This window comes from Oncorhynchus mykiss, chromosome 12, assembly GCF_057628025.1.
Source record: "Oncorhynchus mykiss isolate SJ-2025 chromosome 12, ASM5762802v1, whole genome shotgun sequence".
NCBI lineage: Eukaryota > Metazoa > Chordata > Actinopteri > Salmoniformes > Salmonidae > Oncorhynchus > Oncorhynchus mykiss.
Window position 1 is genome coordinate 20,173,814 of NC_143033.1, and position 24,903 is coordinate 20,198,716.

Consider the following 24,903-nt stretch of genomic DNA (forward strand, 5'->3'; position numbering starts at 1 on the left):
CTGGTTGAACTGCTGCTGAAGTTTCTCATTGGCGTAGTTGATGCAGAACTGCTCAAAGCTGTTTATTTCAAAGGTCTCAAATCTGTTCAGATGAAGAGAAAACATTCAAGTGTTTAATGAGTCAGAAGTCTCTGGTCTCCTGTCATCCTGTGTTGTGGACAGTGATTCTAAATCATGGGCTGAGAGGAAAACTGCAACAAACAATCAACACTCATTCAAGGCTAGAGTTGTCATTACAATCCAGGACTTCAGGACTGAGATGTTTATTGATCCCACTGATGTAGGGAGGTGAATAATCTGTCAATGTGCCCTTGAGCAAGGCACTTCACCTTAACTGCTCCGATAAGGGCATCTACTAAATGACTAAAATGTAAATGTAAATGTATGCCTGGCGTGATAGCTGAATATACAGAGGCCATGGAAAACTGGTCTTCTGAGTCACTGCTTGTGAAAAGCATGTAAAATAGTGACCAGGCTGCTGTATCTGCTGAATGTCTTATTTGGGGAGAGGTTTCCACTGTAGCTCAGTATCTCTCCCCTCCCTGCCCCAGCAGCCAGCCTTATCAATAATCTAACTCACAGCAGGGAACCAATTAGGCCTTCAGTCAGACAGGGTCAAGCAGAGGAAGAGCACAGCTCCCCCAGTCAATATGGTTCTATACACTTAGAATACTGTAATGAGAAGACGCACTTAAAACACAGTGGATGGTGATATTTAGCTGGAGAAACACAGAGCGCTCACACATATGCGTCGACACAGAGGCACATCTGCAGACTCGAGGGCACACACACTGAGTAGTTATGACATCTACTCATCAAATACAAGCTTCTTCGTATTCTAGTACAAAGAACATGGTGTGACAGAACTGTGAGGCAAAATTAAGAATGTGGGATTGAGATGATGTTGTTCTGTGTGCCTGCTGTCACAGTGTATTAATTTACTGCAAGCCTGGGATTATTTTACCATTCACCATGGCTGAGATTTCACTCCTGGCGCTGGCAAGAAAATCAGTTCTCACACAGTCAAGTTCCTCTCACAATTCAAACCGACCCACTGTTGAGCTTTGTTTTTAGAGGTTTTGGGGAGCACAGGTGGACAGCCTTACCCGTAGATGTCCAGAACACCAATGAAAGAGTGTTGTTTGGAGGAGGTGTGCAGGGACTTGTTGACGTACTCCACGATCCAGTCAAACATGTGGGCGTAGATGTGCTTGGCGAGTGCGTCGCGTGCATTAGCTGCCTGTTTGCGAGACATGTTCTTGACGTAGGTCTCTGACGTGGTAACCAGCTTCCTGTGACATAGCCAGTGCTCCATCTGCTCCAGCTCCACCCCCAGCAACTGGCAAAAATGCGCCAAGTGAGGGTCGTTCTTCTACAAACACACACATTGAATCAACAAATTAGGTATGAGGTATAGAGAAGATACATGGTTTGGGGTTGTGATGTGGAACTAGAAACTCAAACAGAATTAAGCTAGATAAGACTGGATAGTGACATACTAATATGTGGCAGGAGTCTCCGTCTCTCTCCGAGCAGATCTCCACATTTCCCAGATGCAGGATGGAAGCTATGATTCTGAATATGCTGCTTTGATTGCTGTCATTAACACCTGTCAAACAACCAGAGTAAGGTGCATGTTAACAGTTGTTCCATCGGGAGATTGAAAAATAACATGTTTCTATTTCTCTTTTGTGTGATTAGAATAAAATCCCAATCAGTCTTTACGCCTATTCTAATGTAGGTGTGTTGCTAGCTTAGAACGTACCCATGCAGTCAGACACTTACCCAGTAACGTAAAGGCTTCTCTCGTCTTCTCAAAGTCCTCAGCATCATTAACCCCCTCAATGAAGATGTTCTCTCCTTGTGATGTGAAGATGAAGTCCTCTGCACTGGCTTCAGAATGAAAGCAGCAGTTAAGTAGAGATATACATTAATGTATAAGACCGGTGTTCTTATTAGGAGGCCCTGACAGGCATGATAGGCATCCATTATTCTCTGAATCCTTTAGTATGAGAAATAATTGCCTCTAGTAAACATGACATAAAGAGAATAAATTGCTTATGAAACAGATAGATAGTGGAATATTGTCTTCATCTGTGACACTTACTCAAGGCTAGGTCTTTGAACTCTGGCAAGCTAGCCGAGGCACACAGCTGGTAGAAGATGTGGTAATTCCTCTCATCCTCTGCCTAAAAAGAGGAAATATACTACAGATATTGTATCACTTAAAAGACCAATGCAGCCATTTTTACCTCAATATTAAATCATTTCTGGGTAACAATTAAGTACTTTACTGTGATTGTTTTCAATTAAATTGTTAAAAAGCAATTTCTCAGCAAAAATGTTGCTACAACTGTCTGGGAGTGGTCTGAGCGAGGGTCCTAATTGGAGGAGTCTAATGGGAGAGACATATAACCTAAAGAACTAGCTGTTATTGGTAGAAAGGAGGGCAAAATCACTTTGTTATTGGTCTATTAACTTATTCCGCCTGGTGATGTCACCAGGGAGTCCAAAACATCATCTTTGCAAAACAAGCTGCAATTTCAGTCTTTTCCAACAGCTCTTACAATAAAAGGACATTATCAGAATTTTCACAATTTCACAGTATTATTTCAACCTGTGGAAATATATATAATATACAGGAAAATCATATTTTTGCCTGCACTGCCTCGTTAACTCTTTATCAATAATATATTCTGAGTGAATGAAAGACTTAGGTAGTTTTGTTAGATCAGGAGTTCCCCTGGGCTGCAATTTAATCTTGTAGCTCTATTCATTTTTTAAAATTACTTAGATAAATTCATAATGATATTTGATTGTCTGGAAAAATGTGTCAAGTTAGGGCTTAATCAAATGCTTATTTAAACTAAGGAAAGTAAATGTGAAGGAAGCATGGACTTGCAGTAGTAATACAGAGTGAAACCAATTTCTTCCCAGACTGAACAACATGGAGTTACACGTACCTGAAAGACTACCCTTGACTTCTCCAGCAGATATGTGCGCATGTTGGCTCCTATGATGTGATAACTCCTGTCAAAACCAATCTGGATGTACTTCCCAAAACGACTGCTGTTGTCGTTGCGAGTGGTTTTCGCATTTCCAATAGCCTATAAAGAAAAGAACGGGGCGGAAAAAGTGGGAGTTTCAAAAGAAAATCTTCACAAGAGATCAAAGGAAAATCATAACCACTGTAAAATATATATTTCTATCCTCTCATATTGTAATTCATACCACACAAAAAAAACTTTAGAGTCTCCTTACTGCTTGTAATATACCTTGACAGTCATAATGCTCCTAATTCTGAGCTGTGACACCTGCTAAGATGGGGCTTGAGCCAGTCGGTCCTTGCATACAGATCAGTCCTGTTTCTGTTTCTTCACTCGGAGTCCATTACCAGCCTCACGTCAGCTAGATCAGACAGAAATGTCTGACCGCCCTTCTCCTGAACTTCCTGAACAACAGACGGATAACTTTCTAGCTAGCAGCCTTTCCTGGTCTTATCGTTCCACACAGGCTGAGGGACTTTGCTGTTAGGAAGGTTTCTGCTGATTCAGAACACGAGAGAGGGTAATGGACTCCTGCTGTGCTTGCTAGGCTTCTTCACATACAGTTTTTATTATGATTCCCCATACAAGTACTTTTCTGTAGCCTGAACTCTCCAAAGTCACAACTGAAGATGTGGAGTTCATTATACTTTTTGTATGCCGAGAAAGTTAACACGATCACGTTTTAACAAGAACCAACCTAATAGCGTTGCACGCTATACCAAAACTCCTGTACTTTTTCAATACTAGAACATGAAAAGTGGTTCGGTACTAGAATTTGTGTTACTTTCGGTACTTCTGTCAAATGCGTCTCACGTTATATACGGATTGAGAGGATCGAGTCTGTCAAGTCATTTTTCTGAATCTTCTCAGGGGGGCCGTAGCTATCCAGGCTAATTGCGCTTGAAGCTGACCCAGCACCAGCCACTTTCGAGAACCAAGTGAGAGGAGAGAGAGAAAATGCAGACAGCACAACTTACTCTAACAAAAACATCATACCTCCACGCCCGCAGCTTGTTGACAAAACTGGCTGCAGAAGCAAACTATGGGAATACTTTGCTTACAGATCAAATGAGGGCCAGCCCACGGAAACAACTAAGCAAAAGGTGCTAGAATGGAGTGCAGTGCAAGGGAGGTTTAGCTCCAAAACAACATAAACAACTATTTTACACATAATACTTGCATTGTAACGTTATTCTACTAGCAACTAAATTTGAATACTTGTTTTGTGATGACATGAACATATATTCAGCATGACATTCATGTGAGCATTATAATAGGATTACAACCCAAAAGTAATGTGAAATGCGCTCATAAAACGTGACGATTTTCAAAGTCAAAATTGGCAATTATCGTAAAAAATCTCGTAAACAAAAATGATTAAAATGTTTTTTTTAAAGAGTTAGGCATAAGGTTAGCAGTGTGGTTAAGGTTAGAGTTAAGTTTAAAATAACATTTTAAGAAGAGAAATTGTAGAAATAGGCTGGGTTTTGACTTTGTGGAAATGGATATACTTAGACTACTTCCGGTTTGCACTCGATTTCCCTTACTAGTATGCCATATAGCTGGCCTGGGCTGGTTGACAGTATGGGATCATCAGCCCATCCTCACCTCCATGATGGGGCTGGAGGCCAGCACCTTCTCCTCAACATTGGTGTCGTTAGCTGACCCTCCCACAGTGGCGAAGAACCGCATGGCGTACTTAGCAGAGACGGTCTTCCCTGCCCCTGACTCTCCACTTACTATGATGGATTGGTTCCTCTCATCTCTACAGGAAGAAGCGATTGAGATCGACATTGGAGACATTTTGTAAGTTATTTACAGTTAAAAAGGTAACTGACCATCAGACAATATCAGATATTGCAATAACGCTACAGTAATACAGTGGATCAATCCTATAGTTGCACAATGCTAATCAACTCTGCATGACTGGAGTTGCCAGGACAATATAGCAGTGGGCCTTTACGTAGGCAGCGACTACAACTTAATGTGGACATGGTATTGAGGAGGGTGACAGTTAATGTGGACCTGAGCACTGTTATTATCCACCCACACCTTCCATTGAAGACACCGTCTCTGCCTGGACTGCTTATTTAGACCCTCAGTCCCACACCAACACTATCAAATTACATAGCAAATTGAATTAGGGGTCTAATCAAGTGCTTGATATGCAGCTATGTGTCACACAGTAACAAATCAATTGCCTCCCAAAGCAGACTAATACATAAAATGTGCTTATGAAACTGGCAACTGTACCAGGTCTGATACAGTAACAGAATCCCGATCCTGGGTTATAACCAATTAGCTGTACCCAGAGCCTCATACAGCACCTGGCCATCTGCTTGTATGCCTCCTCAGCAACAGCAAAGATGTGTGGGTCCATGTCTCCCATGTTCTGCCCACTGTAGGCATTGATGACCTCCTCTCCATAGATTTGCAGCTGCTCGTAGGGGTTGATGGCCACCAGCACAATGCCTTTGGAGGGAAGATGGAGTGAGGGAAGGGAGGACAGTAGAGCCAGTCAAGTAAAACGTTCAACTCTCTAAAATCACTATATCTCACAGTGATACTGTAACCGGTAGTTACTTGATCCTTTATGGGTGTGTGTATTTGTGTGTCTCCGGGGGTTGGGATAAAGCAAAAAGACTCATCTCTGTTTGTCCTGTGATAAACGAATCTTCTTATTAATCCTATCATACTGTACGTACAGAACAAAATACTATTGTAATTAAAACCACATTGATAACAACCCTTAGTCGTTTTAACTACTACCTTTGGTATGTAAATACTACATGGGGCGGCAGGGTAGCCTAGTGGTTAGGGCATTGGACTAGTAACCGGAAGGTTGCAAGTTCAAACCCCCGAGCTGACAAGGTCATCTGTCGTTCTGCCCCTTAACAGGCAGTTAACCCACTGTTCCTAGGCCGTCATTGAAAATAAGAATTTGTTCTTAATGGACTTGCCTAGTAAAATTTAAAATAAATAAATAAACCATATCACAATGGCCAGAGGAATGTAGAAGGTTTACCCAAGCATGCCCTGGCAGGGTTACTATGGGGACAGATCTCCCTAAAAGATGGTGGTGATATCTATGGCCAGTGTATACTCAACAGATTGTCTTTGCTCATTACCTTTTGTCTGCTTTGTTTAGGATGAATTCCACACATGGCTACAGAGCAAGCATTTGTTGCTTTAGTCAATGTTGATTAGGGATTGGGAGGACAGGTTTGTAAAAGTTGGGACAAGTCAACCAGTAAGGTCAATAAAAGCCTCAATCCTACATGGTGTATAGACCAGCTACACTAGTAAACATGGAGGACTTTGTAGCAAAAGGGCTTTTGGAAGAGAAGCAACACAGGCCACATTGGATAAATCTAATTGATGTTAGTTGGCGCTGTATAAACCAGTGTAATAAATGGCAAGATAAGATTTGAAGACTTCACCCCATCATATGTAGATTCACCCCATCATATGTACACTACCGTTCAAAAGTTTGGGGGTCACTTAGAAATGTCCTTGTTTTCCATGAAAACATACATGAAATTTGTTGCAAAATGAATAGGAAATAATGATTTTTAATTGAAATAGTAATTGTGTAATTGAAATAGTAATCCTTCAAACTTTGCTTTCGTCAAAGAATCCTCCATTTGCAGCAATTACAGCCTTGCAGACCTTTTGTCTGAGGTCATCTGAAGAGATTTCTCCCCATGCTTCCTGAAGCACCTCCCACAAGTTGGATTGGCTTGATGGGCACTTCTTACGTACTATACGGTCAAGCTGCTCCCACAGCTCATTAGGGTTGAGATCCTGTGACTGTGCTGGCCACTCCATTATAGACAGAATACCAGCTGACTGCTTCTTCCCTAAATAGTTCTTGCATAGTTTGGAGCTGTGCTTTGGGTCATTGTCTTGTTGTAGGAGGAAATTGGAAAATGGAGTGGTAGCCTTCCTTTTTTCCAGGAACCCTTTTACCCTGTATAAATCCCCCACTTTATCACCACCAAATCACCCCCAGACTGTCACATTGCCTCCACCATGCTTGACAGATGGCGTCAAGCACTCCTCCAGCATCTTTTTTTTTTTAAATCTGCGTCTCACGAATGTTCTTCTTTGTGATCCGAACACCTCAAACTTAGATTTGTCTGTCCATAACACTTTTTTCCAATCTTCCTCTGTCCAGTGTCTGTGTTCTTTTGCCCATCTTAATATTTTATTTTTATTGGCCAGTCTGAGATATGGCTTTTTCTTTGCAACTCTGCCTAGAAGGCCAGCATCCCGGAGTCGCCTCTTCACTGTTGACGTTGAGACTGGTATTTTGCAGGTACTATTTAATAAAGCTGCCAGTTGAGGACTTGTGAGGCGTCAGTTTCTCAAATTAGACACTAATATACTTGTCCTCTTGCTCAGTTGTTCACCGGGGCCTCCCTCTCCTCTTTCTATTCTGGTTAGAGACAGTTTCCGCTGTTCTGCGAAGGGAGTAGTACACAGCGTTGTACGAGATCTTCAGTTTCTTGGCAATTTCTCGCAGGAAATAGCCTTCATTTCTCAGAACAAGAATAGACTGACGAGTTTCAGAAGAAAGTATGCTGATGCTCCAGATACTCAACTAGTCTAAAGAAGGCCAGTTTTATTGCTTCTTTAAAATCAGAACAACAGTTTTCAGCTGTGCTAACATAATTGCAGGAGGGCTTTCTAATGATCAATTAGCCTTTTCAAATTATAAACTTAGATTAGCTTACACAACGTGCCATTGGAACATAGGAGTGATGGTTGCTGATAATGGGCCTCCGTAGATATTCCATAAAAAATCTGCCGTTTCCAGCTACAATAGTCATTTACAACATTAACAATGTATACACTGTATTTCTGATCAATTTAATGTTATTTTAAATGGACAAAAAACAAGGACATTTCTCAGTGACCCCAAACTTCTGAACGGTAGTGTAGATTCACCCCATCGTATGTAGATTCACCCCATCGTATGTTGCCTGTTTAGAGAGGTGGTATAGAGACTTACCACAGTATGTGTAGATGTGATTGGACTCGGTGAAGCGCACTTTGAGGTTGTGCAGGACAGCAGGCTCGTGCAGGTAGCTGAGAGCTGTGAGGTCATTCTCCCCCACCAGGATATCAGGGTTCCGGAGGAAGGGAAGAGCATTGTCTTTGGGTCCGATGCGGTACTCCAGCGGCTGGGACAGATGTTCAAGCAAAAATGTCACAAAAACTGATTACAGCCAAGTGTTTGCACGTGTACCTGTTGTAAGGGTAAGACCCTTTTCCCTTTATCAGTTTAAATCATATTGCAGCACCATCCATAAGAATATTACAAATATTACAATCCACACAGCTTATTGAATTATTGAGAAGAGAAATAATCATGTTTTTATGTTAAAGGGTGACGGCATCTAGGTGTGTATGAATCATACCTGATAATCCCACCCTGCGAGGAGTATTAAATAGGAATTGTGATCATGAGTATGTATGTAGGGGAATATACTGCTGCTACATGAGGTGATATGAAAATCTCATCATATGCTTACGTATTCAAATTACTCTTGACACAGTGCACTGTAATTTAATAGCTGTATATTTTACTCTCAAAGTTTGCAGTTTTCCCTTAAAAAACACAATTAATGATTTATGGCACTTAAGTTTATGAATGTGTCTGGGCACACACACACACACACACATTAACTGCTTTAATACAGCATGATGTAAAACGCAAAATGTACAACAGCACAGCAAAATAGACCAAAGCATATTGAGTCTTGAGGCAAAGGCTATATTATCCAAAAAAGGATATGGATTTAATAACTGTGGCCTGATCCAGTGGGTAGTATATTACCGTTTCATCTTCAAGTTTGAGGTACAGGATGGGCTCTCCCTCCGTGTAATCTTTGATGATCTCTGCAGCTCTCCACACATCCTCTGGGTCTGGGATCCACACCCGAGTGTACTGGAAAACAAGAACACATACAAATATAATTAATTTAACTTTTTCAACTCATCAATTACTCTGATTATTGTTTGCACAGTTAGATAACATTCCTCCCCCATTTGCCCAAGTTCATAGACGATGTTGTGTAACTTATTGTCAATAGAAAAAAGTAGTAATTGTTTCAACAAATGCTTAAATTAAGAAATGCAGTGCCAATAGGTTGATGTGGCACAGTGGCAATGTTGAGGTTGCGTTTGTGACACAACCAGCCTTGAGATATCCCAGATAGGTCTATATTGAGGTGAAAATGCTGACAGATCATTTCTTAACTCTTATTTAGGCCTACCTTTTTCATTACATAACTTAGGATCACATCCAAATTTACTTCAAGATTATTTTAGTGTTTTAGTGTTAACTTTATGGAATTACTATGAGAGAAGTTTGGCCTGATGTTGTAGATAAAGCTTTTATTTTTCTACCTATTATCAGGATGGTGGGAGTAATTACTCCATGTGATGAATTATACACACTATTAGGCTACCACTCTGACATCATGTGTGCAAAGAACAGGGTCAAAGTCAGTGTGCAAAATCCAGACATGAAAGATTGCCGCGAAAGAAACAGTGTTGTAGGTCAAAAACATCAACACACGAGAGAGAAAGTATGTTTCACATGCAATATGTTTTTCTTTATTGGATACATGAATTCTGCTGGACGATTTGCATAGGTAGTTAGATAGCGTTGGCAAGCTAACTCTAGCCAGCTAGTTGGCATTTTTGTTGGGTGTTCCAACTAGGCTAGCTAGTTACCATCTACAGAAAAGACTTGCCATGCAATCTGTTTCGTTTTTTTGGTATTAGCTAGCACGCTAAGTAGCTAGTTTCCTCACGTTGACTAGCTAGCTACCTAAAGCTGGAAAATATGCTATGCTCGTTACTCGCTAGCTATCTAACTACAGTAACGTTAGCTGGGGTGGATGGTCTTATATTCCATGAACCTTGTTCTCAGGGTATCCATACCCCAAGGGTATTAAGTGAGACATACCCAGGATGTTAACGAGCTAGCTGTGTCAACACAATCACTATTATTGTTAGCTGGATAACACAACAACTATCTAGCTATGCTTAGCTAGCTATCTGGCTAAACTATAGAAGTCATGATTTATGATAACTAGGGGCAATGTAAAGTGTCTATGCTAAATGGTCATACATTCTTCTTCTATACCATAGATTACCACAACGTCTCAGACTCTAGGATGGGAAATACTTACAAGAAAGAAACAGATGGAGACAGCTGTCGATTTCCATTGTTACTTGTAATGTTAAAAAGGAAAGAAAAAGACAATCCCATGTTTCTAAATTAGCTAGCTTTCTAGAGAAGGGTGCAATTGTGGCCCCCAATTCGGGGAGTTCCTGCATGTGATTAATTATACACATCATTAGGCTACCACTAATTGCATTCTGAAAATACAACTATTAGTTTCAGAAAATTGGAAAAATCGCATGAAATGAGGCATTATCAATTTAATTCAAGATCAGAACAATATTTTTGGTTTACTATTGCACTTCTCAGCACATACGTGTCACTTCACTGACGTTTAGGCCTATTCTGGAGATGCAAATGACTGCACCACAGAACAAAAGAAAAACCGTTTATTTTTCTGTGTCCTTGATGGCAAAAATAAAAGCCGTGGTCTGCTCAACAAATTATCCAAACAGTCCTCCTGACTTCCCATTCCTCAGATATGAAGCAGCCTTACTCCCTATTACTTTGTATCAGTGCATTGAATGTGGGGGAAATAACAGACAAAAGAGAAAAGGAAACTTACTGTTGAGATGTATTAGCTCATCAAAAACATGGCTATATTTTCTCTGAAATCTACGAGACAGGCCAGGCTAAAACTACAGACCATTGAAACATAGTACAGTAGAGTAGGCCAACCTCAGACAGCTAAACTACATAGGGTTCACTGTGGGTGACTGACCACCAAGAAAGATCGATGTGTACATACATAAGTACACCAGATCGCAGGTTGATTCATGTCAATTTGCTGCTAGCAGATGAAGAGTGCCAAAACAAAGCATGAGGTGCTGAGGGTACAGAAGGGCAGAGGGCTGTGAGTCATAAAGCAGCTGACTCGGCACAGGATTTAGGCTAATCAGCAACATCCCTCCAGTGCATAACTGCATCATCTCCTTTATATCACCCCAGAGAAAACACCACGGAGGGGGGAAGGGTGGGAAAAATAACTAAATCCGAAATGTTAATGAATGCTCTGACTCACCATCTTCCCTCCATTGGGCCACATTTGAAAAGGTGAGAGGATGGAATAATGTGTAGGCTATGGTTCACATATCATCAGCAGACTGAATAAAAGCAGTCAGGGGGATGCAGTTTATACAGTGTTATCAGCCCTGTACTCTGCAATGTCCTCTGTGTGTAAGTCAAGTGGATTTTCAACAGCTGAGCTCCGTGTGTCTCAAAATGGAGAACAAAGTATTTTTGTACGACCTTCACAACTTCATAGGAAACTTCTTAACAAGTTGTCTGTGTTTACTGTTACAGGAGGGCCCGGCTATCTCAGATTGGTGTCATCATGAGTCTGTGCTCTTCACACTAGAATCTCAGCCTGATATCAACAGTGAGTTGGCAGAGGACACTCTCCCCAGGAGGTTAAACCTGGCATTTAGACTCAGTCACAGAGGGCCCATTCATGTTTAAACAGCAGTAAGCATAGGCGTCACACCCCCTAACCAAGTGGTGGGCCAACTCCCCTGTAGGAATGCATTATAGATTAGACACCTACTGATGTTAGCCATGCTCTGACTGGGAGGCTGAGAGATTCAACTTTGAGCGCTGGCTGTCTTTCCCCCAGGCAACACAGAGTCACAGCATATCACGGCAGGCGAGCTGACAGCAGTGCTTTTTAATCCACTTTAATAAGGAGGCAGTGGGCGGGCAGATAACTGGGGGGGAGATGTAGCGATATAAAATAACCTTGTGTTGTGCTGCAATCAACTGTGCCATCAGTAATATTACCCACATTTCAGCAAGGGTCACATGGGCTTCGACTCTAGGCACACGTGAAGGTTTGTCTGAAAGTCTGAAACTTTCTCACACAACCCTAGGGAAGATCTTATTCTACTGGGATAACTATTTTGCAGCTTCCAGTAGTAGGAAATATTTTAGCTTATTTGACTTGATCAATACCGTATTTATTACTAAGCTATTAGGCTACATAGATGGTAGCCCAATAAAGACGGCAACCAATAGGGACAGCACTCACTCACCAACAGTCCATTTAGCTGTGTATTGGGACATAAAAATGATTCACACACCTTGACTTTATAGAGATTGATGACATTTCACAAAGGTGCTTTCTTTTGTCTCCTGATTGCAAGCTTACGATACATCTCCTTTCCTCAGAGTTCTTCTTTTCAAGAACAGAGTCCTTGGAAAGAGTATCCAGCAGAGCTGCAACAATCTGTGAAATGTTCCTCCACACAGACTATGACAGAACAACAGAACTCATACAGTACATTATTTACATCCCAGTGCCAGCCTCAGGCCCCAGGTGGACACATCAGAGAAGGAAACAAACTGGCTCACTGCTAAGAAACTAAGACCCATGCTGATGTGCAACTAAACACCGGAAGATACACAAATTTGGCATTTAAATGACAATACTACAGTCCCAGTCTGCTCCAACAAATGTTAATTTGTGAGAAAATATTTCCTCAGTCACATAACATCTCCAGGGGAGGAGTCAATAGAGGAAACATAAGAGGGATGGAGCTAGGGTAGAAGAGCACAAGAAGGATGGGAGAGATAGGGAGGGAGGAAGGGGGAGATGTTTAGTAAATGCAAGATGTTTGTAAGCATTTGTGACACCCTGACACTTGTCCATTGAATCATTATTGGCAGAATGATTGAGGAGATTTTGGGCACCACTGTAGGCATATACTGCAAGAGGAATTCTTACAAGCCTACTCTTTTCATACACTGTTTCTTCATATGAGAGGCTATTACACTAATTGCACATCAAGCAAAGAAAGGATTTGGAAAGGGTAACTGTGCAGTGCCATTCCCTAAGGTTGGGTTTCAAATGTCAGTGTTACTTATTAGCTCAATTGAATGACGTATCAGAGCAGGACTTTAGGCTACTGCATAAGTCCTGTTCTGATACTGTTGAATTAAAAGCTAGATCGCCATTAAGTTATTTCTTTGAAAAAGAACAAAGTACCTAGAGATATAGTCCCATATTTCAAATCCCATGGCAAACTTTCACTAAGTGCTCGTCCTTAGTAGGCCTTTGTTGTCTGAAAGCCTCTTTCCAAAACCCCATCTATTGGAAGTAAGATCATTTTCCATGAAATTAGATATAAACAATATCTAAAACTGACAAATAATTACAAAGCGGAACTGAAGCACCCCATCTCAGTCACTCATTGATGCAAATAACTTACTTCAGCATTACTGTGCATATGAACCTCCTAATCCAAATCACACTTGTCTGTCACTGAAATGCAAGAATCCACCACTACATAGTCTTGAGTGACTACAGTGGCCTACAAAATAGACTAAATAGAAGAATTTATAAATAGCACGATGATGCTAAGTGAAAGGATGAACGAAAAGGCTCAGTCCCTCTCTGGATTTTGACAAAGTGCCACTGAACTGGCAATTTGACTATCCTACAGATTCGATGAAGACCTGAACGTTTGGACCATGTGATTATAAAACAGAGCAGACATACAGTCAACAGCGGTTGCTGCAGTTATTCCTGGCTCTGCCTCTGTGGGTTTGGGTTGAGACAGCCGAATGCTCCACTCAGCTCATCACCAGGAGCGTGTGTGAGATTCAGACTGACACAATGAGGACGTGATTCAGAGTTCAGAGCCTCTCTAAGTCCAGTTAAGGATGGTGTAGACTAGAGGATGGATCTGCCCGGAGGAGAGTCATCATCAGGCCCGGAGCTCCAGGTTACAGACCCTTTCAAAGACCACAAGGTATTTCAGGTCATTTCACTTTGATCCTAACAAGAGTCTTTAAACGCTCTGCCTCAGTGGCTTCCTTCAACTACTGTATTATTCTCTGAAATCCCAGACCACATTGGCACATTATGGGATGCAACCAGTCTGTTTGGACTCTAAAGAGACTACTACTGCATCACTGATGACTTCTAAATGTCACATTTTCCTAAGCACAACCCAACCTACTAACGTTACTATTTGATCAATGGTTAGTCTATACTGGGGGGATAAACTTTTAACAATTTACTGTTCAAACCTCAAAGTCAGTTGCGTTTAAGATAGGTTGGTGAATGACGAGCCACAATGGAAGGTTTGGGAGCTATGTCATATATAGAACTCTGTAAATTGTCTTTTGCTTTGAGTCAAGAAACTTGCCATGAGGCCTACGGCAGGACATGAGGCCTACAGGAGGACACAGACTAACAGAGTTCAAGGACACAACTCTGACTCCACAAAACCAATGCTGGGTCCATCCATTTCAGTCTTCACAGCCTCTTGGGAACATAATTACTTTAGAGGGGAGATTTGATTTATCAGGTAACTGCCTAGATGCCTGCTGTGTCATCATGGTTTGATCTTACAGTAATTGTGGGAACACTGACCCTTACTGTAAAATACATTTCTGAAATCACCTCCCTTCCTGAATAAATTAATTTGACTGTGAATGTACAGTATAATCACCCATCACCTAATCTACTCTGCCTTTATCGGTACATCCTTCCACCACTACCAATCCATTAGTCAGCTGTCTGCATGAAATTACGGAAACGCATAATAAAAATGATCAAAACCTCAAACTTGCTGGTGGCCCTTTTCACCTTCCTCGGCCCCTGGCTGCTCGGGCCAATCACACAGCAGCAGTGTCAGACCAGAGTCATGTAATCTGGTTTGATGGCAAATAGTTGTAGCTCTGCAGCAGCCCAGTGAGTCTCTCTAAGTGTTCTTTGCCTTTACCCAGACTGGGCAACATTCTAGGGGCGGACACCATACTGTATGTGACTGTCATGTTTACACTGCTGAGAGAGACTAACTGGGCTGCTGCAGCGCCACAACTGTTTGCCATCAAACCAGATGACGTGACACTGCTGCTGTCCTGTCTTCAGTCAGCTGTCCATTCCACCCCCCCAAAAACTGTTAAGATGGCTATTTTATTTTTATGATGGTTTTCATCCATAATACAATAATTGTGCCAGCCATGACAGCAGCCCCTGTTGTAGCAGTGTAAGCAACAGTAATGCTTAGGAATAACAGCAGTAGCTACCTTTATAAGTAGAGCTCACTGGTGCTGAAGTAAATCAGCTGCATTGATTGAGACTAACTTGATTTGTACTGTAAAACTCCCTTTACCCTCTACTCCTCCTCTTTCTCTCACTCGTTCGTTACATTCCATTTCTGGTACTGGCATTCCGGCATTTTCCTTCCTTCGCTCCGCTTTTTGATTTGTGATTTTCTTCAGGTCGAAAGCATTTAGAGAATAACAACAAACAAGATGAAAGCCCTGTAACATGGCATAAATCATCTTCCACAGAGGCAACAACAGTATGCATGCAGCTTTTGCATCAAACTGGACCATTAGTCTATCTTACCAAACAGTCCATCACAACACTTTATTTCCAAATGCTTATTGTAAGTTTGGACAAACATCATTAATCAAGTAGCCAAAATCCTTTCAGAGAATTACAAGCACATACTGTACCACAGTGAGAATGAATGTTCACAATTATCACAGCATGCCTTAGTTAGATAGGAAGAGAAACAACAATTCCACAGTCTAATTGTGACAATATTCACAATTGCCTCTCAAATGTCATAGATGGAACATCGGACTGAGAAATAGTTTAAGGGTGCAACAGGGTCATCCTAAGTCAACTCCTCCCTGTGCCCATTTGAGTCTATAATTTCTTCTTGCAGGCCTGGACATTTTAAGAAATTTGAAATATACTGAACAAAAATATAAATGCAACATCAGCTGAAATAAAAGATCCCTAAATATTCCACATGCACAAAAAGCTGATTCTCCTCAAATGTTGTGCACAAATGTGTTTATATCCCTGTCATTGAGCATTTATCTTTTGCCAGGATAATTCATCCACCTGACAGGTGTGGCATATCAAGAAATTGATTAAACAGTATGATCATTACACAGGTGCACCTTGTGCTGGGGGACAATAATTAACCACTCTTAAATAGTGCAGTTCTGTCATACAACACAAGGCCACAGATGTCTCAGTTTGAGGGAGCATGCAATTGGCTTGCTGACTGCAGGAATGGCTACCAGAGCCAGATAATTACAATGTTCATTTCTATACCAACGTTGTTTTTGAGATTTTGGCACTACGTCCAGCCGGCCTCATCACCGCAGACCACATGTAACCAAGCCATCCTAGGACCTCCACATCCGACGACCTGAACAGCTGATGAAACTGTGGATTTCCACAACCAAAAATCTTTTGCACAAACTGTTGTTTTGCAGAAACCATGTTGGGGAAGGTCATCTGAGTGCTCGTCATCCTCACCAGGGTCTTGACCTGACTGCAGTTCAGTGTCGTAACCGACTTCATTGAGGACAATGCTTACCTTCGATGACCACTGGCACGCTGGAGAAGTGTGCTCTTTGCATACGAATCCCGGTTTCAACTGCACCGGGCAGATGGCAGACAGCGTATATGGCGTTGTGTGGGCGAGCGGTTTGCTGATATCAAAGTTGTGAACAGAGTGCCTGATGGTGGTGGTGGGGTTATGGTATGGGCAGGCACAAGCTACAGACAACGAACACAAATGCATTTTATCGATAGCACAGAGATACCATAACGAGATCCTGAGGCCCATTGTCGTGCCATTCATTTTCCGACATCACCTCATGTTTCAGCATGATAATGCATGGCCCCACGATGCAAGGATGGGGAACAATTGCCGGAAGCTGAAAATGTCCCAGTTCTTCCATGGCCTGCATACTCACCAGACATGTCACCCATTGCGTTTGGGATGCTCTGGATCGACGGAGTGTTCCAGTTCCTGACAATATTCAGCAACTTCGCACAGCCATTGAAGAGGAGTGGGACAACATTCCACAGGCCACAATCAACAGCCTGATCTTTAATTTCTTATCCATATTTTTTTTAACTGCATTGTTGGTTAGGGTCTCATAAGTAAGCATTTCACTGTAAGGTCTACCTGTTGTATTCGGCGCATGTGACTAATACAATTAGATGTGATTTGATTTGGCTGATACACCTCCTGATAAGTAATTTTTTTTATTTTGAGGGGGGGGGACTGGCCCCCTGACTGCTCCCGTCTCATTCAATTAGCATCACAATGGACCTCTACATGTCCCACGACCCACGGAATGGCTTAGAAAAAACAACAAAACAAAGCAACCAAAACATACAGTACTTATGATATGCTTACTGAGTACTGTAGTAGTACTTTTTTTATTTTAATTTGACTAGGCAAGTCAGTTAAGAACAAATTCTTATTTACAATGACGGCCTAGGAACAGATTTTTACCTTGTCAGCTCAGGGATTCAATCTAGCAACCTTTCGGTTACTGGCCCAACGCTCTAACCACTAGGCTAACTGCCACACTAGTGCTGTAGTGTATGCCTTTATTAAGAAGCCTGGTGCTTAGCCTAGAGCTAAGAAAAATTATGAGTTATGAGCTGACACTCAAATTTGAATTATGAGTTTGTTTCATAAGCTAAGGCATTTAGGGAAATATTGAACATTGGGGATTTTAGAACATATTTATGCAAGTAATCATTTCTTCCCTGACTTATATAAAAGCCTAAGGGGAGCTCACTTGGCGAAAAATCTATTTTGATGCTAGAGCAGTGAGGACACTGAATGGCAGGTGTTCTCTCTGCAGTTGGTTCTCTCCAAATCATGTTTCTCAGATGGTGTGCTGAGGCATTGCAAGTTGTCCTTGCTAGTTCCTGATCAAACCATCTTTAATTATGGACCAACACTGATAGCCCAAACACAGCAGGGGGAAAGCCAAGTTCCTCTGCCAATGTGAACAAAAGACGGCCTACATCAGATCCATTTCCACACTGATTAAACTGGGATTAGTTAGAATCTGTGGTTCTGGTTAAACATGGACATGATTAACCATTCTCCAGATTTCAAACTCTTCAAAAAACGAGTTGAAATGCAAAATGAAGAACTGTATAATTAGTGCCGTGGGTGCAATCTAATGTCGGGCCATCGCCATTTGAAGTGAGGACAAGGAGACCGTGCTAAATGAATGCGGAACCTAGATGGATGGAAAGTTGCAGTGGCTTTGTGACAGATTTGAAGATGTCTTTTTGCTTAAGACTTCTGTTCTGATGCCACACCCTGTCCCACCCACCCCCTAAAAACACACCAGTATACATACAATAGCCTACCCACACACTTTGCCAAGCAATTCTTCACCTGAGAAACCAACATCAAACCTGAATGCACGAGCATAATTTACCCTGAAGTGACCTCCCATAGACCCATTACGCCACTCCTTTCCTCTGTCTCAACTAGAGGTCGACCGATTATGATTTTTCAACGCCGATACCGATTAATGGAGGACCAAAAAACCCGCTACCGATTAATGGAGGACCAAAAAACCCGCTAACGATTAATGGAGGACCAAAAAACCCGCTACCGATTAATGGAGGACCAAAAACCCGCTACCGATTAATGGAGGACCAAAAAACCCGCTACCGATTAATGGAGGACCAAAAAACCCGCTACCGATTAATGGAGGACCAAAAACCCGCTACCGATTAATGGAGGACCAAAAAACCCGCTACCGATTAATGGAGGACCAAAAACCCGCTACCGATTAATGGAGGACCAAAAAACCCGCTACCGATTAATGGAGGACCAAAAAACCCGCTACCGATTAATGGAGGACCAAAAAACCCGCTACCGATTAATGGAGGACCAAAAACCCGCTACCGATTAAATCGGCCAATTTTTTTGTTTGTTGTTGTAATAATGACAATTACAACAATACTGAATTAACACTTATTTTAACTTAAAATAAAATATAAATAAAATCAGTTTAGCCTCAAATAAATAATGAAACATGTTCAATTTGGTTTAAATAATGCAAAAACAAAGTGTTGGAGAAGAAAGTGATATGTGCCATGTAAAAACGCTTAAGTTCCTTGCTCAGAACACATGAAAGTTGGTGGTTCCTTTTAACATGAGACTTCAATATTCCAAGGTAAGAGGTTTTAGGTTGTAGTTAATATAGTATTTATAGGACTATTTCTCTCTATACCATTTGTATTTCATATACCTTTGACTATTGGATGTTCTTATAGGCACTATAGTTTTGCCAGTGTAACAGTATAGCTTCCGTCCCCCTCCTCGCCCCTACCTGGGCTAAAACCAGGAACACATCGACAACAGCCACACTCGAAGGATTGTTACCCATCGCTCCACAAAAGCCGTGGCCCTTGCAAAGCAAGGGGAATAACTACTCCAAATCTAAAAGCGAGTGACGTTTGAAACAGTATTAGCGCACACCCAGCTAACTAGCTAGCCATTTCACATTGGTTACACCAGCCATTAGGCTGATAGGCTTGAAGTCATAAACAGTGATGTGCTTGCGAAGAGCTGCTGGCAAAACGCACGAAAGTGCTGTTTGAATGATTGATTACGGGCCTGCTGCTGCTCAGTCAGACTGCTCTATCAAATCAGACTTAATTATAACATAATAACACACAGAAATACGAGCCTTTGGTCATTAATATGATCGAATCCGGAAACTATCATTTCGAAAACAAAACGTTTATTATTTCAGTGAAATTCGTAACTGTTCGGTATTTTATCTAACGGGTGGCATCCCTAAGTCTAAATATTCTTGTTACATTGCACAACCTTCAATGTATGTCATAATTAAGTAAAATTCTGGCAAATTAGTTCGCAATGAGCCAGGCAGCCCAAACTGTTGCATATACCCTGACTCTGTGTGCAATGAACTCAAGAGAAATGACACAATTTCACCTGGTTAATATTGCCTGCTAAACTGGATTAGTAGTTATAGCTAGTGATTATGATTGATTGTTTTTTATAAGATAAGTTTAATGCTAGCTAGCAATTTACCTTGGCTTCTACTGCGTTCGCGTAACAGGCAGGCTACTCGTGGAGTGCAAAGGTTAGAGCGTTGGACTAGTTAACTGTGCGGTTGCAAGATTGGAATCCCTGAGCTGACAAGGTGAAAATCTGTCGTTCTGCCCCTGAACAAGGCAGTTAACCCACAGTTCCTAGGCAGTCATTGAAAAGAAAAATGTGTTCTTAACTGACTTGCCTAGTTAAATAAAAGGTATAAAAAACAAAAAAATATATATATTTTAATAATTGGAAATCGGCGCCCAAAAATATTGATTTCCGATTGTTATGAAAACTTGAAATCGGCCCTAATTAATCGGCCATTCCGATTAATCGGTCGACCTCTAGTCTCAACATATACATCACCCTCCTAAACCAAGCCAATCTATCCTCTCTGCCCTTAGATGTGGTTCACACAGAAGTCATCAGAATCACAATCAACAACAGTTGATGGCCAACTAACCCTTGTTGATAGGATATTGCGGTGGTGTTCAGATAGAATACATTACAGATATGGGCCTATAGGTCTTCTCTAAATTGTATGCTGTCAATGAATGTGACCATATTTGGGGAGAATTTCATTTTGGAGGCAGTTGTTTAAATTTGGTCTGTTCTGCCATGTCAGACGCTACTGTGGTGAAACTTTAGTGAAGACTGATCGTAATGAGCCCCAAGCATGTCTCTGAATGACACGTTTTTAAATTACACTCAGCTGAGTATGTGTACCTCTACACTCCTCTCTTCCAGTTCTTCCTTTTCCACTGTGAAACAAAAAGAAACCCAACTGCATATTGGGCGGAAAGAAGTTTATCCTAGAAATATCGTTCCCAATTTTTATAAAATACATACAACTGGCCTAGGGTCGTCCGAGTTTGGCCGGGGTCGGCCATCATTGTAAATAAGAATTTGTTCTAAACTGACTTGCCTAGTTAAGTTAAAAAAAAAATATTAAAAAATAGGACCATATATGGTAATGAAACTCCCATGACTTGCAGTATGTTTTGCATCACAGACCACATTACTACAGTTCATCAGAATTCAATCACAAAGAAGCAGTTAGCTCAGCAAAAAGAAGGGATTCTGCACTCAGACATCAGCCTAAATAATAGGAGACATCAACAAAACAAGGACATAGTACCACCATGATTCTTCCTGGTAGAGACACAATAGCTAAAAGCTCATCTTGTCATGACATGAGGAACAGAGAGGGTAGTCAAAGCATTACCTGGAGTGATTGTTGGGCCGGGACGATAGCAGTATTATAATACTCGTTAGTATCGTGGCAAAGAAACAAAACACAAAGCAGATGAGTTATTTAGGAAAACAGCCCTAATGTCGCAAACAGACATAATTATGTTGTCATCTAGAATCAAATGTATTTATTTTCCAAGCTATAGCACACAATATTTTACATACAGCAGCTTTTAAAAGAACCAAAGGGTGAGGTCTGCTTCGTTTTTTTATTTTTGCCATGGAACAAAATATTGCAATACTGGTATTTAGCAAACTGACAATGTAGCCCATGGTCATGAAAGAGTGATGCCATTGCTTATTGTTGAGTACAAAACACAGGCTCAATGAGGATAGGATAGAATAAGATTATAACCCTGCATCCATTCACTTAGTAATGGCTTTGACTACTAATTAGCTGAGCCCTACTCTCTTCCTGCCTCTTTCTCTCCTTCTCCTTCTGATCACTTCATCACACTTCCAGCAGACTTAATGAAATTGCTTTTTTTTATTACCATCGGCTGCTGCACTGGGTCGATACAATCAAGCAAGAGTTGGTCCTGCTTGCTTTGTAGGTGTCCGAAAACACAGAAGAGATACACAAGGATGTTTATGATCTCTACAAGGAAACATGGATGATCCGTCTTTTAACTTCATTATTCTAATGTGAGTGTGTTTACGCCCTCGCATGACCATGGACTGACAGAATTGTCGTCAGGATGGTACCTTATGCTGTGCTAAATATGCAGAACAGAAGAGACAGAAAAACTAACACACAGCCATAGATCAGAGCTGAACGTCAGACATCTGATTCATAACAGTGAGAATATTCAATAATATACTGGATGTAATAGTAGTAGAGCCGGGATGATAAACCGGAAAACACTGACCCTACCGATCACTTATCGCAGGCATTTTGCTGATAACGTTCAGAACAATAAGAAGCCTATACTAGAGAAATGTGAAGTTTGAAATTAAATACATTTGCTAATATGGGTGATTGTTAATGGGACAATTGATGGCTTCAACAATCAAAATAGTAGTAGTTGAAATTATCATTTTAAACTGGTGCACATTAATGTTACAAACGTATTGTTCTATTTATTGTTATCACATCAATTCAGGCAGCCCTCTACAATCAATACTGATAATCTAAAGAGAGACATAAAACAACCTTTTAAAACAACAGCCAGTTAGGTGGTACGTTTCTGGAAGTAGGCTCCACCTGTATAGGTGGGTGAAGGGAGGGAAATAGGGGGGAGGAGAAGCAGAGAATAACAGTGAGAAAAAGTTGCACTACCGGTTTCCCTTGTGACCCTGATGAAGTAATATTTTTTGTGTAACGTCTAACAATGAGTGTTTTAAAATGGATTTGCCTTTTTGATACTACCGGTATCCATGTCAGTCAACCAACCTGGACTTCAACAGCAACACTGACAGTAACACTGATTAAACTCATGAGATTGAGAGGTTATAACACTACTATAACCCTACTAGTGGTAAAATAAATATGTTGGTAAACGCTCATTGCTATTCGCGGTGAGTAAAGTAACACTACCTATACTTTCAATGCATTTTTCTGCAAAAGGTGGGTAAACACTTGCTCAAAATAAAAATAGTGCGTAATTGCCGTTTGTGTGTTTACCCCCCAACACACCAGCGAATATAACACTGGATATTTTGCCATCATATTATTACAAACATGTCACTTATGATTTAATTTTAAAAAATCAGCTAGGCTAACCTTTGGGCTGTCGACAAACATTTGGACTCAAACTTTCATTGCTAAAACAATATTTTTTCATTATGCCTTTTCTGTGAATTCTGAATGTGTTTTGTAACAGTACAGTTGGTGAAAATCATCTTATCTATGGGATAAGTTGGACTCTGAGGGTAGTAAATGAGAGAACTGGTAATGAAAATCAGACGTGAGTAGAGAGAGAAGGTTAACCTGAACAGACTACTCTCGGGTTCATTAAAATACACTTTATAACTGGTGAAGTAAACACACACAGGTAAGATGAAAACCCTGTTCCAGTGCTGCTAATATCCCGCCCTGCTATGATGTGTGTCAGCACAATGACTAGTACCTGAGAGGGCCCAAAATCTGTTTTCTCCAGCAGGTGGCGTTTATCCTTATTTAAAAAATAAGGAGTTTTTGTATGGAGGTCAATGAGAGTGTTGAATATGGTCAACGAAAAAATGGAATGGCCACTTATATCAGAGGCGTGCCTGTTCACACGTGTATCTGCCCTTTCATTGGCTAGAATGGTCCCATCTGATCTTGCCTCCTCCCTCTCAGGGGGAGTGGGATATGCAAAAAACACATTTCCAATTTGTTCATGTGTGAAATAGGAAAAATGTAAGTACCCAACTAATTATTATTTAAGTGTCTGCTTCATGGCAAAATTCTCCACTGCTTTTTTAATGTGGCTCACTGTACATTTATGGTTAACTTCCCTTCAGCTACGATACACATCGGACCAAAACACTGTCTTCTGGTGTCTACAATGAAATGTGTGGGAGTATGAAAGAGCCTTTAGAATATACAAGTCTCTAAGTTGGCTCTGGAAGCAAGTGGCTCATTGACAGCCACCCTATTACCAATTATGACAGGAAAGTACTGCTGGCATGTCTAATAAATAATGTATGGAGCAGCATTACAGCATTATCTCATAGCTTTCGACATCTTGCAACTGTAAGCAACTCTGGATAAAAGCATCTGCTAAATGACAAAAAGACAGCAGGGGTTCAAACTGTAGAACCCAGTTCCTACATTTGAATATAAAAATGCATTTTATCAAACACAACTATGCTACATGTTATCTCTGAGACCCTCAGGATGACAAATCAGAACAAGATTACTGAATGTAAGTAAATGATCTACAGTTGAAGTCGGAAGTTTACATACACTTAGGTTGGAGTCATTATAACTTGTTTTTCAACCACTCCACAAATTCCTTGTTAACAAACTATAGTTTTGGCAAGTCGGTTAGGACATCTACTTTGTGCATGACAAGTAATTTTTCCAACAATTGTTAACAGACAGAATATTCATCTTATAATTCACTGTATCACAATTTCAGTGGGTCAGAAGTTTACATACACTAAGTTGACTGTGCCTTTAAACAGCTTGGAAAATTCCAGAAAATTATGTCATGGCTTTAGAAGCTTCTTATAGGCTAATTGACATAATTTGAGTCAATTGGAGGTGTACCTGTGGATGTATTTCAAGGCCTACCTTCAAACTCAGTGCCTCTTTGCTTGACATCATGGGAAAATCAGAAGAAATCAGCCAAGACCTCAGGAAAAAAAAATTGTAGACCTCCACAAGTCTGGTTCATCATTGGGAGCAATTTCCAAATGCCTGAAGGTACCACGTTTATCTGTACAAACAATAGTACGCAAGTATGAACACCATGGGACCACTAAGCTGTCATACCACTCAGGAAGGAGACGCGTTCTGTCTCCTAGAGATGTGCAAATCAATCCCAGTGCAAATCAATCCCAGAACAACAAAAAAGGATCTTGTGAAGATGCTGGAGGAAACAGGTACAAAAGTATC

At 41.0% G+C, this 24,903-nt stretch overlaps 1 protein-coding gene across 3 annotated transcripts in view; it reads right to left on the reverse strand.

The window, feature by feature from the left end:
- LOC110537143 (unconventional myosin-Vb) overlaps positions 1-24,903 on the reverse strand; it is a 75,998-nt gene that overhangs the window by 45,517 nt on the left and 5,578 nt on the right. For all 3 annotated transcript variants that reach the window (XM_036937131.2, XM_036937133.2, XM_036937132.2), the window contains exons 2-11: positions 8,890-9,000; positions 8,062-8,233; positions 5,375-5,519; positions 4,656-4,812; positions 2,964-3,107; positions 2,108-2,189; positions 1,786-1,893; positions 1,500-1,609; positions 1,107-1,372; positions 1-82 (exon numbers count right to left, since the gene is read on the reverse strand). In XM_036937131.2, coding sequence (XP_036793026.2) covers positions 1-82; positions 1,107-1,372; positions 1,500-1,609; positions 1,786-1,893; positions 2,108-2,189; positions 2,964-3,107; positions 4,656-4,812; positions 5,375-5,519; positions 8,062-8,233; positions 8,890-9,000 — 1,377 coding nt within the window. The remainder of the gene's footprint in view (positions 83-1,106; positions 1,373-1,499; positions 1,610-1,785; positions 1,894-2,107; positions 2,190-2,963; positions 3,108-4,655; positions 4,813-5,374; positions 5,520-8,061; positions 8,234-8,889; positions 9,001-24,903) is intronic.